The sequence below is a fragment of the Leguminivora glycinivorella genome, chromosome 9 (assembly GCF_023078275.1).
Source record: "Leguminivora glycinivorella isolate SPB_JAAS2020 chromosome 9, LegGlyc_1.1, whole genome shotgun sequence".
In the NCBI taxonomy this organism is placed as follows: Eukaryota; Metazoa; Arthropoda; class Insecta; order Lepidoptera; family Tortricidae; genus Leguminivora; species Leguminivora glycinivorella.
The window spans coordinates 15,400,476-15,418,539 of record NC_062979.1 but is presented as its reverse complement, the minus strand read 5'-3'; the positions used below and the strand labels follow the sequence as shown (position 1 = coordinate 15,418,539).

At 36.6% G+C, this 18,064-nt stretch overlaps 1 protein-coding gene across 1 annotated transcript; it reads right to left on the bottom strand.

The window, feature by feature from the left end:
* Window positions 1–1,831: 1,831 nt before the first annotated feature.
* Window positions 1,832–15,257, bottom strand: LOC125229327 (glutamate receptor ionotropic, kainate 2-like). The gene is given in 15 exon segments (XM_048134139.1): window positions 1,832–2,227; window positions 2,298–2,306; window positions 3,415–3,570; window positions 4,995–5,110; window positions 5,459–5,602; window positions 5,605–5,689; window positions 6,290–6,488; window positions 7,270–7,407; window positions 8,228–8,407; window positions 8,493–8,743; window positions 9,107–9,325; window positions 13,330–13,482; window positions 14,170–14,191; window positions 14,557–14,735; window positions 15,181–15,257. Coding segments are annotated over 15 exon segments (2,040 nt in total). The 5' UTR covers window positions 15,220–15,257; the 3' UTR covers window positions 1,832–2,077.
* Window positions 15,258–18,064: the final 2,807 nt, after the last annotated feature.

Genomic DNA, 18,064 nt, shown 5'->3' with positions numbered 1-18,064 from the left:
TCTTTCAGTCAAACCTCAAACCGTATCATGTCTATTATTAATAAGTCGGGTAACACTAATTAGTACATTATTTCAATTTAATGGTCATTTTGTTGTATTTGTAATCAGTTATAGATTGCTCCTTTTATACACGTTACTCTAAAGTTACTTCTAAATTCAGTTTGATTCAGCAACGACAACCCATTCGACCTTAAAAACAAGTCAAAAATGACCTCTAGATTTGATATGGAAAAGATATTATGGCAGTTGTTAAATATAAGTGACATTTTTATTTAAATATGCGGTACTGGCATATCTAATCCTATGGATCGTATCTAGAGACAACTTTTGACGTATCTCTGAGTTTGAATTGGACTAAAAGTCACCGATGTCTGATTTGTGATGGGCGGTAAAATAAAATATGTGAAACCCATTTATACAGCAAAATAGATGGCCCTTTAGGTACATCATCTAAAAAAAAGTCACATTAAAATATAAACCAATATGAGCTTGTGTAACATCATAACATAATAAGGGTTATAAAATATCTTTAAACAATTAGAATAAATATTTCACTATTAAACTGAAACATTTTTAGTCTCATGATTTTAATATTACTTATAATTATGTGTATATTTGGCCTAAGATTTGGCACATGCAGCGCAAAGACCTTGTAATACAAATTATCTTCAACAATTAGTAAAAAAACATTAATTATCAACAGTCGATGACGAGGCGCTATATTTGAAGAATCAAATACTTTCACAAAAAATGGCAGTATTATTGTATCTATTTACAACACTTTTATAGAAAAACTTTGCTTTACTCCCTTTAAAGATATAAGTAATAGTTATTAAACATTTCGGTTAAACCAATATAGTTTTTTTTGTAGAAACGTTTACATTCTAGAACTTTTGTGCTTAAAACGTTTTCCCGACAGAAAAAACGTTTTCCCGACAGAAAAAACGTTTTCCCGACAAAAAAAAACGTTTTCCCGACACAAAAACAATTAATTAATTTCGTACCGTCACTATTTTAAGGAAACACAAAAGCTCTAGTATGAAACCTTGTTAGGCATTTATACCCATATTGACTTAAAAAAACATAAATAATTTTTCACCACACCAACTGATTAAGGCTTACTTTGCTATTCGAAAAGATAGCAAAATTGCATTTTATCCACAAGAGTGCAAAGTAATTTTATACAAATTTTAACTTGATATCTTGGGCTGGCTGATATATATTACCTATAAATGATGATTTTGAATTATAAATATTGAACAAATTGATAGATTTGATTTAGTGTGATGTTTTATAGTCAGTATTTTGTTTGTGTTGGTGTGGTGAAAAATTTATAAGTACTTACCATAAACATTTCAATAAAACAACGTTTTAAAGTAAAACAACCGACGTCTCAAAAGTGTTCATTGTCAATTAAACTACTTATATTACTTTTTACACAATAAATAATAAAGTCTCGTCAATTCTGCTAAGAAACTTGTCACTTTAACATTGATTACACCTTTACCACTATCAATATACTATCGAGATATGAGTTAGATATTTACAAACATCAGACTAACTACTAACTAGCACTGCTGTAAGTCTCACATAACGCGTGCCTTACAACAACGCGTTTTCCAAAATAAATCTCGAATGTCGAATTTCACCAGATCTGGACGTGTTTGGGCTCATTCTTCTCAGAATCACGAGCTGATTCGATCCCGACGATAAAAAAATGTGTCCCAAATTTTCCATACAAAATTCGAGTTTCCAATACGTCACACACGTAGTATCGTGACGTAAAAGGAAAAAAATATTAGGACACGTTTTTTTATCGTCAGGATCGAATCAGCTTGTGATTCTGAGAAGAATGAGCCCAGACACTTCCAGAACTGGTGAAATTCGATATTCAAGTTTTATATTGGAAAACGCCCTAGCTGTATAGCTACGGGTCTAATATCTTCCAGATGTCCTAACGATATCAGCGTAGAATTGGCCCATACTTCAGTGCTAGCTCATCAAGTGGTCACAATCACTCTCGCAAGTCCATAATCGCCTACACATCGCTCGGAGACGAGGAGGCGGACGTTGGCCGCTAGTGAAGCTGGCTCTTGGTGCTGAAGCCATAGTGCAAGTACGGCGAGGAAGCCCCGTCCCTGGGGCCTGAGGAGTTGCCCCCCGCCGCGCCGCCCGGACACTTGAGCGCCGAACGCAGCTCCGAGGCCATTTCCGAACACAGGGAAGCCTGATCACAAAGCCACGGTACAGTTTCAAATTTATTACTAAAAAGTTATTGTTAGTTAGAAAAATTGTACCTCTTCTTTCTATTGTTCCGATGATGAGGCAGCATTGGGAAAAAAAGTTAAAAACATTTTAGGAACAAATATCAGATCATATTACTAATATTACATTTTACATAGCGATAACCACGGCATACACAGCTACAACTTCATTCCTACATTTTGAAATTGCTACCCATGTCTGGCTCTCAAGTTTTAGGCCCCATTTAGACGGTACGAGAACTCGCATACGAGTTTTGTTACATTGCGGTATTTGATGGCTGTGCAAAATTGTATGTACCCTCAACAGCCCGCAATGTAACTAAAATCGTATGCGAGTTCGCACGCCGTCTAAATCAGGCCTTACGGTACCTAACACTGATTAGAAATACTCCGAGCGCGATTTGACTCGCTTGTATCTACTTCTATGTTACTAAAACATTTTACAAACATATTTATAATCTACACTGATGAGTACAGACTAGCCAAAGACTGTTATGCATTAGTTAACCAAAAAGATTTACCCATCTGCTGACTAAAAGTAAACCTAAAACAAAATAAAGATAATGATGAAAAGCGAAGAAGAAATTAACATTAATCTGTAAATGTATCTTGTGGAATAAACAAATCAAAATCCATAAATATGTTTTAGGCAAAGATGATGGGGAAGAGATGAGGCGTGACATGACATAAATAAACGCACAAAACCTTGATGTTTTGCTATTCTCACAATAGGTACGTTAAAGTTTTCTGAATAATACTTGTCAAAACGTATCCAAATTTTGACACTGACAATGGTACCTAGGGCACTGGTCCCACCGCGAGCTAGTAAGCTATGAGCTATCGGCTATAAAAACGAACAAAAGATAATTACTCCCGTGCAAATAAAAGATACACGGCGATATTGATAGCTCACCGCTGGGCGAGTAACTATAAACATCGCTGTGTCTCTTTTATTTACACGGGAGTGATTATCTTTTGTCCGTTTTTATAGCCGATAGCTCATAGTTTACTAGCTCGCGGTGGGACCAGTGCCTAATACCTATCCTAAAATTTGAATCGGGCCGTCAATTTATGTTATGGGGATACTTTACTCACACTATGTTGCTGCGTCTGGCTCTTCTACCATAGACGCGTTATAAGGTAAACTCACCCGTTCATCCACAGCGACTTTGCGACTCTTCCACACAAACTCGCAGACAGCAATGACACACGCCACACCCATCCCTCCCATCAGCACTACGAATACGCCGCCGACGTTGGCGAGACCCAGCTCGTTTGCTGTCGACGACGATTTTGATGTCTCGTCCTGGGAAATGAAAGATATTTGCTTGACAAATTCAAACATGGCGCTGGCGTTCACACGGTCAGCGGGCGAAGGGGGGTGTCCTTCATACGCAACTGTGCTTCCTAGTTATGCCGTCGCGCGATGTTCATAAGAGTAAATAAATAAAATAAAATCATAAGAGTGAGGAAGAGGGTTCATAAGAGTACCATATTTTAATTCGTTAAGTTGTAGCCTAACTTCATTTCTGTTTTATATCTCTGTTTGAAGTTTTTGAAATTAACAACATAAGTAATTGAAGACTTTTTTAAACTTGTGAATTTATGTGAGGGCATTGACTTATTATTTCTAATCAAAAAACAATATTATTATATTTTAACTGCATGTCTCTTTATGCTGCACCATGTAGTATAATTAAGTAATTTATTTGCATAGGAAATTAGGAAATTCACCTCAAAATCAGCATAAAAATGTATAATTCACAAACCGTTCCGTAAAATCTAATCAAAACATATTTTTCAGTACAGATGGTGTTTTTTTTACGCACTAGTGCGAGAAGTGGTTCATTATATGCCAGGTCGAAACTTCGGAGTCTCATCTGTACTGAGAAACGTCGTATGATACACGTGCGAAAAGGAAATTCGGAACTCGTCTCGATTTAAAACACTCCCTTCGGTCGTGTTTTAATCTATCGCCACTCGTTTCGAACTTCCTTTTTTACGCACTTGTATCGTAATTTACTAGATTTGCTACCATAGTCTTTAAACATGTTTTGCAACTTCGATATAAAGTTTCAAACTACAAGAGCACTCCCCGCCACCACGGCGACGTGTAAACTGCAGCTACATAATTCGAACTAACCACAAACTCGATTACATAAATGGCAGTTTCAGTGTAAACAAACTTTGAATTAATTCCAATAACATGCCAGTTTACCCTCTTATTGTCTAGACTTACCGCGAAAAGGAAGATCCACTACAATATTGTGACGTTTTCAATGAAAAGGACCGCAGCTATCAGGAGTTCAGGATCGATGTTAAAAGTACATAAATTTCAGACATCAATGGATTCATGTGTCGGCTACCGATAAGATCGATTTAATGTTGAAGCTACTATGGAAGGCACTTGTAGAATGTAGACAAATGGGAAAAAAGGCAACGTAGCGAAATATCGCAATCGGTCACAAGCTTCCCTTTTCCTATGTGGCGAAGGGCACAGCACTGGTTAGCCACCAAAAGCGATGTTTCACGGACATTGCACCATAAATCGTCTGAAATTTCCGCTAAGGCCAGTGTATATGAACGTATTGTGTACCCTTTTGATTGAAAATGGCCGCTCAGTAAGTATGATGAGAGCGACGCAAGACTGATCGTTGTAGAGATCCTTGGGCTAAGCCTATATCCAGCAATGGACGTTTTTCAGCTGATGATGATGATGATATGCCTTACCCTACAGGATCCTCCGCCTCTTTTCTCTTTCCACCATTTCGTTTTCAAAATATGCAATTTTCCTTCCTCTTGTAGTTTTAAAACAGCACCACTGATAGCAGTTCGGTATGGGGAATCTGGACAAAGCAAACACAATTTTGAATAACGTCTTTACGAATAGATTTACAGAACGTATTTGTGTATGTCCTGTACTGTTTCCGAACAGAGTCTATTAAATATGGAATTTAAAAATCGCATGCTTTGTAAATAAAATTAAAAAATTAACTGCAAATATAAAAAGCAGCGACAACACTTGAAATCAATGAATGTGGTATTAAAACTTTCTTAGAATTTTATGAACGCATTCTAAGCTGAAATGACGGGGATTTCAAAGTCACGACGACATGAGATGTCAAACAAATATCAAAGAACGTAACAAGCAATGCTTCGAAATAAGTGTAAAAGGCTGTAAAACACAGACTCACTAGGCGGCATCGCGATCCCGTAGCCTTTAGAGTCGAGCATGCCTCCGACTTGCGTGAGGTCGCAATTCCGCTCGACCACATATTCGATAGTTGTTGATTCCATGAGGTACGCGTACGCGCCCTTGCCTCGCATCACGCGCTCCTCCCCTCTTTGTTACTAGTCGCGAATACAGACGGCCTCGCAGACTCCATGAACGACCACATGCGCTGGTAAGTCGAGAAGTTTGAGTCCTGTCGTAAAATTAGATTATGAGATACATGATGAAATACAAATTAGATTAAAATCTCATCTTTATCAATTTTGTGTCGACAAAGAATATCATATGTAGTTTTACATATAAATATGAGATTTTTATCTTGCGTAAACCTTTAAAACCTTATTATAATTTTGTCCTAAAATCAAATAATCAAATGTGAGTGGAGAGACACGATTACATTTACTAGGTATTTTAAATTATAAATTCACAATGACCAAGTGTCATGGGTTTATAATTTAATAAAGTCTTTGAAAATTTAATTTGCTATGAAAGTTACTATTTAGGTTCTATATTTTAATGAAGTCTTTGAAAATCTAATTCACTTAAAATACTATAAATTTGATTTTAACTAAAGAATTTCTCATCTAATCACTCGAAGAACAAAGACGCGTAATTTGAAGACGCATCGCCAAAAACAAATTTCGCAAATTCTAGTTTACATTTAATTAACGCTCGCTTCTGCGAGTACTCATTCTTCACTCGGCTTGAATAGGTGCGTTACTGATAAAGTTACTATGTAAAACACTTAATTGTGTTATACAGCTTTGTTTTTTACTCTCAAAAGTAATCTTACCCTGAAGAAAGCAGCGGTGGAGCCTCCTTTCAAAGCGCCATACTTGATTTTTGTCTGTTTTGCGAGATCTTCCGCGCTCTCAATAGGCGAGTCCATGCGCTCGACGGTAAGAAATGCGGCCAAATTCGCGGTATACGATGATATCATGATCAAAGTGAAGAACCACCACATTCCCGCCACCATTCTCGTTGAAACCGCTCTGGCAATACATTCAGATAACAAGAGTTAGTATTTATGAAGTTTCTACGTGCTGCTATCAAATAAGTGTTCATTGAAATTGAGACTAAACTAACATCTGAACATGTTGAGCAACTACTTGAATTGAAAGTGTAGTGATTTGATTACTCGTGAAATGTAGTCTTAAATGAAATTATTTGTAGCTTATCTACTATAGGTACCTCTATAAGTGTGTTTTAAATCAGTTTTGATATCATTAGCTTGTGAGATCGTTGTTACATGCACACACAGCAATTAGGTTCATGGATGGACAAAAAGACAATTAAAGGTTATGTAAAATCGATCTCTAGAACTTATATATTGCTTAATTTTAAAATTTGATGCAGCAAGCTATGGATACTACACAAGCGCAGAGAAATCTTGTCTGGTGCACTGTTATCGGCCATACCGAATTCAAAAACTAAATTCTTAAAACCATATCTAACTATTGTGAATCCAAAGCTCATCGAAAGTACCGAAACATCTCTATTTGAACCGGGCGGTGGAGGTTTACTTACTCAGTAGCTACCGATGCTTGAAATTCACAAAGGGTTGTGGTCGCTTTGAAACTAATCAGTGAAAAGGTTCTTCATCCAAGCTTTGTAGTAACCGAAGGCTACATTTCCGTATTAAGTCCTGCGTTATCGTCTTGATCGTTTAATAGAGTCGAATAAAATGCCTTCAGAAACCTTTTTTGCGATAAAAAAAAAAACTTGAAAACTGTGCAGAATTGTAGCCAACCGTTAGTAGTAGATGGGACTTACTTCGGTGCGATATCCGAACCTTGCTGCATCAAGGAGCCGATAGTGAACCACAGCGAGTTCAACAGAGTGAATTGATTCTCCAGCACCTGCGGCTCGTCAAGACAGTTCCTCGGGCTGTCCCACTCGTACGGGCTGAACCTGCGCCCAAATACCGCCCATTTAATGACTGACTACTCACGCTCACCATCAATAGCCCTTCATCTTTCATCTTTGTCATTTATTGACAAAGACATAAAAGTTTTGTTACGTGTTGAAAATGTCCAAATCGTAAAATAGTCAATAAATCCAAGTTGTACTTTGAAGCATGACTCAAATATTAATTTACATAAGTTCCAATTTTCGACTTGATTATGTCTAATTACAGACGGTTTACGATTTAGAGAAAATTTGCATGTATTTTTTTATATCTTTGACAAGAATGGCAAAGCGTCGGCTTATCATTGTGATGGTCTGAGCGTATGTTTTAGGAAAATAGGGTTCTCTATCGCACGGAAAAGTACCCATTTTTGCGGATGTTCCTAACACTATTCCGTCCTTCCATAAAAAGTACCAGTTAAGTATTCCCGACGGCTCCAACTTTTCGGAATTCAAACTGTATTGATTTCGCTGAGGTCACTATTCTCCAGCGACACTAAAACCACATTTGAAACATTCTAGTGCCAAATGTGTTTTCAAAATCGCTTTCTCGCCATTCTTCTATCAGTTATCTTTATCTTACTTGGGTAAAAAGTCACAGCTCTGCTGCATGAGAGATCCAATGGCAAACCACAAACAGTTAGCGAGTGAAAATATATTTTCCATTTTCTCTCCGTCCGGTGACCGCGTTTGATGCCATTCGTACGGAGTAAACCTATTGGATTAGCGCATTTAGCACACGAATAAAAAGGGGTTACTTTATGCGAGAGTAGATTTCCATGAAATATCAAACGCTTTAATTAGCAATAACGAAAGAACGTACCTGGCCAAAATAAATAGAAGCACTGAAACGCCCAAATATGCGGTGGCCATATAAATCCAGACGTCCAGAGACAATGGCGAGAGAAACGAAAACAGGTTCGGCGGTTGTTTTATAGGTTTGCGGTAGAGTACCGAAATTCCGAGGTTCATGAAAGGCATTGTGAAGTCGACCACTTGCTCCCTGTTCAACAAGAAATATCGTGAAATGTGGAATGTGTATTTTCTTTGTAAGAAAAACGGACCAAGCATTTTTAAAATGTACGTACCTGTCGTATGTAATGGTTAAATCCGCAATGGCTACGTCAGCACGTTGTTCTAACAATTCTCTTATCATGCCATCCCATTCTTTAGTTTCCCGATTGAAGGAGCCGTATCTGCCGTCAGGCGCGAGCTTGAATGTGTAATTGAAGCCCAGAATTTTAGATATCTCATGAATGAGATCGATGGCGTACCCTTCGAATTGCGCATTTCCTGTCAACTTCTCGCTTGCTTCCTTCCGCATACAATATGGAGCACTCTATGGAAATAATGAATGATTATGTAAATGTGAAAGAAAAGAAAATATTTTGTTAGAAATATTTTGTTTTCAAAGTAAATTATTGTCGTAGCTTTACGGACTGGGTAAATATTTATATTCTCATATTTACTCAACCTAATTGTGACAAATAGGTGCTAAAGTAAATGCGTATTAGCTAGATAAATTACATTTATAAGCAGTGATGTAAAGTAATGGGTATACGCGACTATGTTGCTACTTACGCATTGTAATGCGAATTACAAGTAATGTGAGCCAGGAGAGTTTCAAATGTGTGCTAATTTAAGCTTCATATGACTCGAGAGTGTAGTAAAATGTAATCAAAAGATCGATGTGCGTACTCACCAAAATTGTCGTCACTATTAATGTTTTGTTTTGCAATATCTCGACAATCTGCTTCTGATTTTCACCGTAAGATCGAGTGTAGTTCACGCCTTCCGATGAGTTCCAAATACCGGCTTTCTGGAGGCCGTCCCTTGTGAGTTCTATTATGTCGAGGGTGAAGTCGCTCCTGAATCCTTGATGGTCAAACTTTATAACTCCGGTTAATCCCTTCATCTCTACCTGTGTATTGAAACAAACGAGCGTTGTGAAACTTGCCTAATCAGACTGTTCAACTATTTAGTTGCGGGAGAACTTTGGATTGTGTTCGTGATGCACGTTTACGAGTATGTGAATTCCGTAACAGCGAATAGATTGTCAAATGCCCCTAATGGATTTGTTTTGTAGTCTAAACTGAATCTGAAAGTAAATTTAAGTATCTGTGTATTGCTGATGCTGGGTCCTGTGCTATATTCGGCACATTGATTGGTGTTATTAGCTGTTTTCATTGCATCATTCAGGGGTATTACAAAGTCAAATTGGTCTTCTTCATAAAGTTATTATTAGTTATTATTTATGGCATTTTCGAGCAAATCGTAGCTTAAGGACAGGGACGCTCTAACAGGTTATTCATTCATATCATCCTTATATTGAGCAACAATGTGATACCTTTTCTTGAGATAGTCACGTATATTTTTACGGGTCGTAGCCTTATATTAATTAAAAGCAAAGAAAACCAATATGTTTACCTATTAAGTACCAAATGATTTCTTTTACCACAATATTATTCAAGGTTAAATGTGAAAGACTCATTGCAAAACGATTTTCCTACTTCAGAGCTGTCATAACATGGAGAAAAGTTAATTTTATACCATTCAACTTTTACGTGGGCATTTTATGTTATGAAAGAACGTCGTAAACTTGCAAGAAAATCCTTGACGATATTAAGATTTATCTTGGTCAAAGAACCTTAATAAAAATAATATTTGAACGTAAGATTCTAAGAATAGATTTACTATTAAGTACAAACGTTTCTACTTACAGTGCATAGATAGGTACAGTATAAAACAAAGCTACTCAGATCAGCAGTAACTGAATCTGTGATTTCTATTTGTGCAGATTTAGAGGTAAGTAGTTAATATTCACAATTTCAGAAAGTACTTAAACGAGTGAGAGTTGTCTTAATATTACAGTAAAAAAAAATATTATAAGTCAATACACGGTGAAGATAGGTACTTGAAAATAGAAGAAAATGTAGGTACTCTTCTATAGAAAATATTGTCAGCCAAATTTATTTCAATATTTCGGGGCTGATCCCGTAGTAAAGTTGCTCAGCATAATCCACAAATTCACACTGTATATTCTAGCAGATGAGAGAATAAAGCTTCTATAGTAAAAAGGCAATTTTATTTGTGGTTAAAGAATTTTATTAATCTCAAAAGAAATTTACATTTCACTTAATGAGATACATGCATCAAATTAATATATTTATAAATTGCTAGTTTGCACCCGTGGGCGACAATTCTATTTACAAATTTACATTAATATTGTATGTTAATAAACTTAGTATATATTCCTGAGTATAACGATTATCAATTGCAAAATAATAAAATAAATAAAATAAATTTTTCATTTAATTCAGCAAGCGGGTTATTAATAATCATCTTCACAATCCAGTTTATTATCAAATATAATTTGGCGATAAATATTTATGAACGCTTTTTATGCTTTCCTTTTATTTTTTCTTTTCTAATCTAATTTTTAATATTCGTAATTTTTTTATACTTTTGATTTCTTCCAAAGGCAGGAGAATGAGGAAAACTTGACAACGATTGACGTGTAACTGACTTGTTGCATTAAGAAATTTTGTTATAAAATAACTTGCCTCAATTTTGCTCTTTTTAGAGGCAAATACATTGGAAATATGTATTTTTATTATTTTCCACACGAAACAACAAAACATTTAGAAGAACAAATAGATAAACTAACTAATTTTTTTGGAGGAGATCGCTTTTAGCTATAAGATGGCCTGGTGTCTGCCTCTATCTATGTATAATAACTGTTTTGTCTCCATTGTATCTTGCTAAGGTGTGCCAATAAAGAGTATTATTCTACCTGGTTACTTTAAACTACGTGGTTTGACTTCATTGATATTAGTATATTCGTACTTTAATCGTGTGATTGTCACCTTGTCTAAGTCTCGGCACTCATTTATTAATAAATAGCCCCATTGCAACACAGGCACGCTAAGCTCACTAACAATGCGGCCAACTAATCCTACTCCCCACTAATCCGCCCTACATCCTCAACTAAAGAGAGCTATCTGTCTCCTTTACACTGGACATGAGTGGGGTGGACAGAGCTATGTTTAATTAATTTCCACTCTAAGTGCCGCTTAATCTCACTGTTTAGCTGGCTTTTGTTTTCGTGTTTAAGGTGCAGTAAGATTAGGAAATGGGCTTTAAAAAAGTCGTAGCGCCTTTTGGTTCATATAACGGCTGTCATAAAATTCATTAGTAATTTTGAGGTCTTTCTCGAGGAACTTCTTCGATTCGAATCCCGATCCGTTTCGAAACTTGATAGAAAAAATCACGAACGTTTATTTATTTTTTCTAAAAATCGGCGACATTATGTTTGAGGAAGCTCACGGATTACCTTGTTATTTATTTAAATATGCAAAAAGAAATATATCCGCGCGCCCGACGTCAAAAAACTTAGCATTCGCATCGCTTAAGCGCTAAGGATAGCTGATTCATCTTATGGCGTATTGTGATCCAAAGCAAAGCGCTACGACTTAAAAACTGTTTGTTTGAACCTCCTGCACCTTAAATGTCTAATATTTGGAAAGAATGTTAGTAGGAAATGTTGCCGGTGCTAATTGTACTTTTTCCCGTCCCGGTGTTCTAATTGTCACTATTTAACAAGCACAACGCCTTTATTGCACCAGACTGTCCACTTGGCTCATTTACATAGCGACAATGAATATTTATTTTGCTGAACGGTGGAAAAACGAGATACAGCTGGCACATTGCAATCTGTATCACTTAAATGACTTATTTAAAAAGGAATCAACGGTTCATATTTCGAGAGGAAAAATGAAACAGTTAAAAACAAATTATGGAATATAGTTGGCAGATTTATAAATTCTAAAAAGGACTAAAAATTCTTCATAAATATCTTTTCACCACACCAACTGATAAAGGCTTACTTTCCTATTCGAAAACAGATAGCAAAATTGCATTTTATCCACAAGAGTGCATAGTAATTTCATACAAATTTTAACTTGATATCTTGAGCTGGCTGGTAGAAATCACCTATAAATGATGATTTTGAATTATAAATATTGAATAAATTGATAGATTTGATTTAGTTTGATATTTTGTTCGTGTTGGTGTGGTGCAAAATTTTGTGTTTCACTCGGCAGCAAAGTTTGTTTAACCTTCGTGCCTTGAAACCCTCGCAACGCTCAAGATTCCACTTTTTTGAACCACTCGCTATGCTCGCGGTTCCATATTGGCACGTGCGGTTAAACAACAACTTTGCCCCTTGTAAAACAAATAACTATTGTTTTAAGGAATAATACCGAACTGAAAATTAGCACCACCCAAATTACAATAAAAACAGGTGTCGACATAATCTATTATATCCAATCATTATTTGAGCTTCTATGTAAAATTTAACTCATCGAGTACTGCGGTAAATAACTCCTAATTAAACATCCCGCAGTGAATCTGTTAATAGAATTGATTTACGTATCAGCTATTAAATCAAGAGGACACTCACGATCTTCATAATTATAATTGAATGTGGATGACCCATGAGGCTATGTGACTTCGAACTCGCACGACAGAGACCGCACGTCAATTTGGTGTGAGGTGTCCAAGTCGTGTAACGCCATTGGCGAATATATGTACATCGTTTTAAATTGAAAATGTAGTATGTACTATTATTATGCGTATATACTTACGATTCATATTCGGACTCGCACGACAAAGGCTGCACGTCAATTTGGTGTGAGGTGTCCAGGTCGTGTTGAGACGCCTTTGGCGAATACATGTACAGCATTTTAAATTATTATGAGTATACTCACGATCTTCATGTAATTGATGAGACTGTACCCATGAGGCCATGTGTCTTCGGCATTGCACAACAAAGGTCGCACGTCAATTTGGTGTGAAGTGTCTAAGCTGTGTAACGCCTTTGGCAAATACATGTACAGCATTTTAAATTATTAAGAGTATACTCACGATCTTCATATAATTGATGAGGCTATACCCATGAGGCCATGTGTCTTCGGCCTCGCAAGACAGAGGCCGCACGTCAATCTGCTGTGACGTGTCCAGGTCGTGTAAAGCTTTTGCGAATAAATGCACGGCGTCGTACATTAACGCAGTTTCGGTCTGTGTAAAAAAAAAGAAAAATGTATAAACTAGCCTAATTACACTGCTATGTAAAGTACTGTAAGACCCATTTAAGAACCACCGTTACTAGATGTAAGTCACCAGTTTATTTCACTTATTTGATGTTTTTAAAGCGGCTCACTTTCAAATGGCCTGTTTCTAACCATACTTGTAATATATCGAAATTCGATCTAGATTTCAATCCATCTCATATCCATATAGGATATAGGTATATTACAATTAGAATCAGTCCGAACTAGTGAATTTATATATCTGTAAACGGACAGACAGTAAACATCTAATAATCTTAATTCTACAATAAATAAACCAAAACATTCACTAAACGTTTTATGGAGGTGGCTATTTGTAAAGGTTACGTTTCATTTGACATAGGGCATAATGAGGAGGCACACTGACATTTTATCCGCTAGGCGGCGCCTGTGCAAGTGTCTAGACATGTCACTGTCATCTCATATGTGAGAGAGAAAAAACCAAAAAACATATCATCTTCTCGCTCTTACGTACGAAATTCTTTATCTGTGCAATGCAAAGTGCAATGGTCTAATAGAGGTGGCGCCATCTGTCATAACCTTTGAGTGTGCCTCCTCATTAAATAATAATTGTACATGTTGTCAAACAAATGAACTAGTTCGTATAAGTAAATACCTCGTGAATTTGTGTACTCACCTTTATAAAGGTCATGTTTTCCCTGTAAACAGAACAAGTCGTATCATTATGCTGAACTGCTTCAGTCTGTTCTTTTTAAGAATATCTCAATAAGCAGCTACCTCGTTAAATTTGACATTTACGACTCGAATACCTTACAGATAATTAGCATAATTGTTGATAAATAAGGTGGAATAAAATGGTATTCATTGGCAACATTGCGCAAAAAAATCACAATCCAAATATCAGTTCCCCTAACGTACACCCGTGTAATGTATTGTAAATAGAAAATTCAATGAATTGCTATTATACATAATCACTGTAAATTTAAATTTAACTTGTTTGTTATTGACTTCTTCTAGGCAGTGTATGGCAATATATTATTTCAACAATGTTCTCGTCAACAACTTTAAATATACCTTAGCAGAGGTATGTCCCAGTTGCAATTTCCTTCCTTTCTTGCTTTCATCATAGACCCAATCTCTCACTACTCTTTGGACGTCAGCTCTTTCAGGGTCTAGCAACCTTAGTGAGGTTATATTAGTGCCACCGTATTTGAATTCTTCTAGGTCAACGCTATGCAAGTCCTGTTAAAATAATAAGAGATATAATGATAAGATTTCAAACAATTGCCATTTATAAATCTTGCGAAAATCTTGATCATAGTTTCAATATTTGGGAAGTAGTACAAACTTTCAGCTAACGACCCGCTTCAAACAATGTTTACAAGATTTCCCACCGATACGACAGTGACGTTTCAGTGTCAAAGTCACCTAAGTCAACAGCCAAGATTTTTAATTTAAAATTTACTGCTATAGCGACCCGTTATGCGGGTTTTCTATTCAAATGTGGGTTTTGCTACGTAAGGTTTTCCTGTGTCAATGGTTACGCTCGTAGGCTTTGTAGCGCGTAGCTCGCGGTGGCATTGAATATGTTTTAATACTTCTTGAAAATGAGACAATAACTCTAACAAAACTATGATTTTGATGTATCTACACTATGGTGTATTATGTAAGTAGATAACAGTATTACCAGAGAAGTGATGAGATAGCTATGGTAGTCCGACATCATCCCGATCTGTTGTGCTTGCTGAAGAACATCTCGTATTCTGTCGGTCGGCACAGTCCAGTACTATAAAGTGCGACTCTGCTGAGTTCTTGATTTGCTTAAGCAGAGGCCTGGTGGGTAAAACAGTGACATCAAAATTCCACCCAATGTGCAATCAGAAATGGTTATCTTGACATATTTCGTCTCATATCCCAGATCATTAACACTACTCGAATTAATTTTAATTTCTGTAGCTTAAAATATACCTATCTTAAATTACACATCGCTAATATATGTGAAAGCGATGCAATTTCAACACGTGTTCAATAAAACTTTTAACTACATATAATTATAATTCCAAAATTTGCACAATTCATTTTGGAATTTAACGAAGTTATAATATTGTAGTTTGGTACATGAATTGAATATATTGCACCATTATTAAATTTTTAATATGTGAGTAAATGTCAGTTTAATACCGACAAGAATGATTTATTTTCGAACGTATTATTTTCATCATCTTTCGATTTTAACGTTCCATTCGGTATTTATTTAGAACATATATTATTATAATTGATATAATTCGATTATTTCTTAGTGAATGCCTACGTGTAGAAGAAATAAAAAAGTCGTCGAAACCACTGAACTTGTTTAAAAAATACACTTTTTTCTTGGAAAAACTTGACTATCGCGAAAAAATGAAGTTATTTGATTCAGTTTTCAAAATTTAGAGTTCATGCTCGAGTAAGTCTGTCCATAAATATAACTGACCTGTAGTCATGGGAATCTGGCAGCTGCCTCACGGCGACCGGCTTACCTAAAAGGCCCACTTGGGCCTTCAGTAACTCCTGAAGTCGAACTAGACCCTCGCTGTTCTCGTACACGATTGTGAACGACTTCCCAACCCCACGCTCGCACCAGGTCCACGTACGCCTGTTAGTGAAATAGTGCCATTTTAAAATATCCAAGTATTATTTTTATTCATCGATGCACGGCAAATTTCTCGAACTAATATGCGTGCGCGAAAATTCGAACGCAATGAAACTATTTCGCTTGAGGCTACCTAGCGACAACACGGTAGCAACACTTGACTTATCGGCGACATTGATGACTTGTGTCGCGTGCTGTCGCCAGGCATGTCGAAAAACATTCGACAACGCCGCGTTAATTTCGCAACGTCGCTGGCAAAACCAATCGTGCGCTGTTGGCTGACTTATCCAGTGAATTTCAGCTGTGTTGGGCCACTTCGCTGGCGAGAGGCGTCACCAGGCATTCGATATACATATTTGGTCAGCCATTACATATAAATAGTTACATAAATAGTTTCGTAGATATATTTACGTACCCGGCTCAAGGCAGCTGGATGCGGGTACAGGTTGACGAGGCACGACTCGCGTCGCGTCCGGTAGTCCCACCGAGTCTCCAGGTGGGGCAGCTCCATAGTGTCACAGATGGATCTGCACGTGCGCGGCCGCCGGGGCGCTCTGCGGCCCAAAGATGGCCGCCACGCCGCTTCGGAGCAGGTGGCATACTGGAGGAGGAAGTTAATTTTAATCCGATGTTGTCTTGCGTTTTTTTTTTTTTTTTTTATTGTATGGCATAAAGAATTTAGAAATAAATCGAAGACACATCAGCCGGCCTAGCCGAAAATGACAATCGTTGACGGTAGACGCAGGTCTGGCTTTGTCGTTCCAATACGGAAGAGCGATAGAGATAGCTTTGACTGCGTACCCAGGTAGGGGCATACGTGATATGATGTTCTTAATAGTAATAAAACTCCCAGTCCCAATGTTTGTCGCCGAAATGGATGATGAGATTAGTGAGGATTCATCTCATTCTTCTGAATTCTTATATTGGATAAAACATTACGTATGAATCGTATGATTTAATGCAATATGATGGAAGATACCTGATAATTTATACTTGTAAGTACATAATCTCTGGAAATATAATTTACTCATAATCTTGCTCTTAGACGAACTTAAATCTCGAAATATATTTGTGCAAAAGAGTAAATAGTCAGGAATTTCTGTGTAAGAAATAGGCTCTTAGAAAAGTTTCCCCGGGCCACTTTGTATTCAAAAGAAAGAGTTTGTCATCCCGTCCAGCCCATCTCGCTAAATTGGATGCTTACCTACAGGCAACGGTACTTGTAGGGGTTTCTACTCCTAGTCCTTTTTGTTTATAAAAAGAATCTAGATTTTTTTGCTGAGCTGAATACCTGTACAATGTTGTATAATAGAGAGTTAGAACCTACCTACTCGCCAGAAGCTGATTTAGTTCTACAGTTGCTATTTGTATTTCTTATCATCATCATCGACATTGCTGCATATTGTATTTCTATATGTAATACAGTACGAAATTAATATTAATATATCCCAGAGTTTCAAATTGGTCCAGGAATTTGACTGTGCGTGGGAGACTTCACAAAAAATATTGTATTCGCACCTAGCTAATAGGCTACTTGCCTCCTAGTCAAATCAGTTTCTTTTAAGAAGTGTCAAAACGATTTTTGACGTCTTACTAAATATTGAATTAATATGAAATCGAATTGAGTAACGTCACGGTCTACTTCCTATATATATTTATACCCTGACTTAATAAAATCGAAACTGGATTTAAAAATAACTTCTATCCATGTTTTTCTTATATTTATATTTCTTGTTTTTCTGATGATTTTTCAATATTTTATTTTAAAGTACAGTCAAGTTCCTTATTACCTACCAGTTTTGTGAAAAAAATATAAAAATTAAGTATTTGAATTTCAATATAAACTCGGATTTCGTGTACGTATCATCATCACTCCTTGCGTTATCCCGGCATTTGCCACGGCTCATGGGGAGCCTGAGGTCTGCTTTGACAACTAATT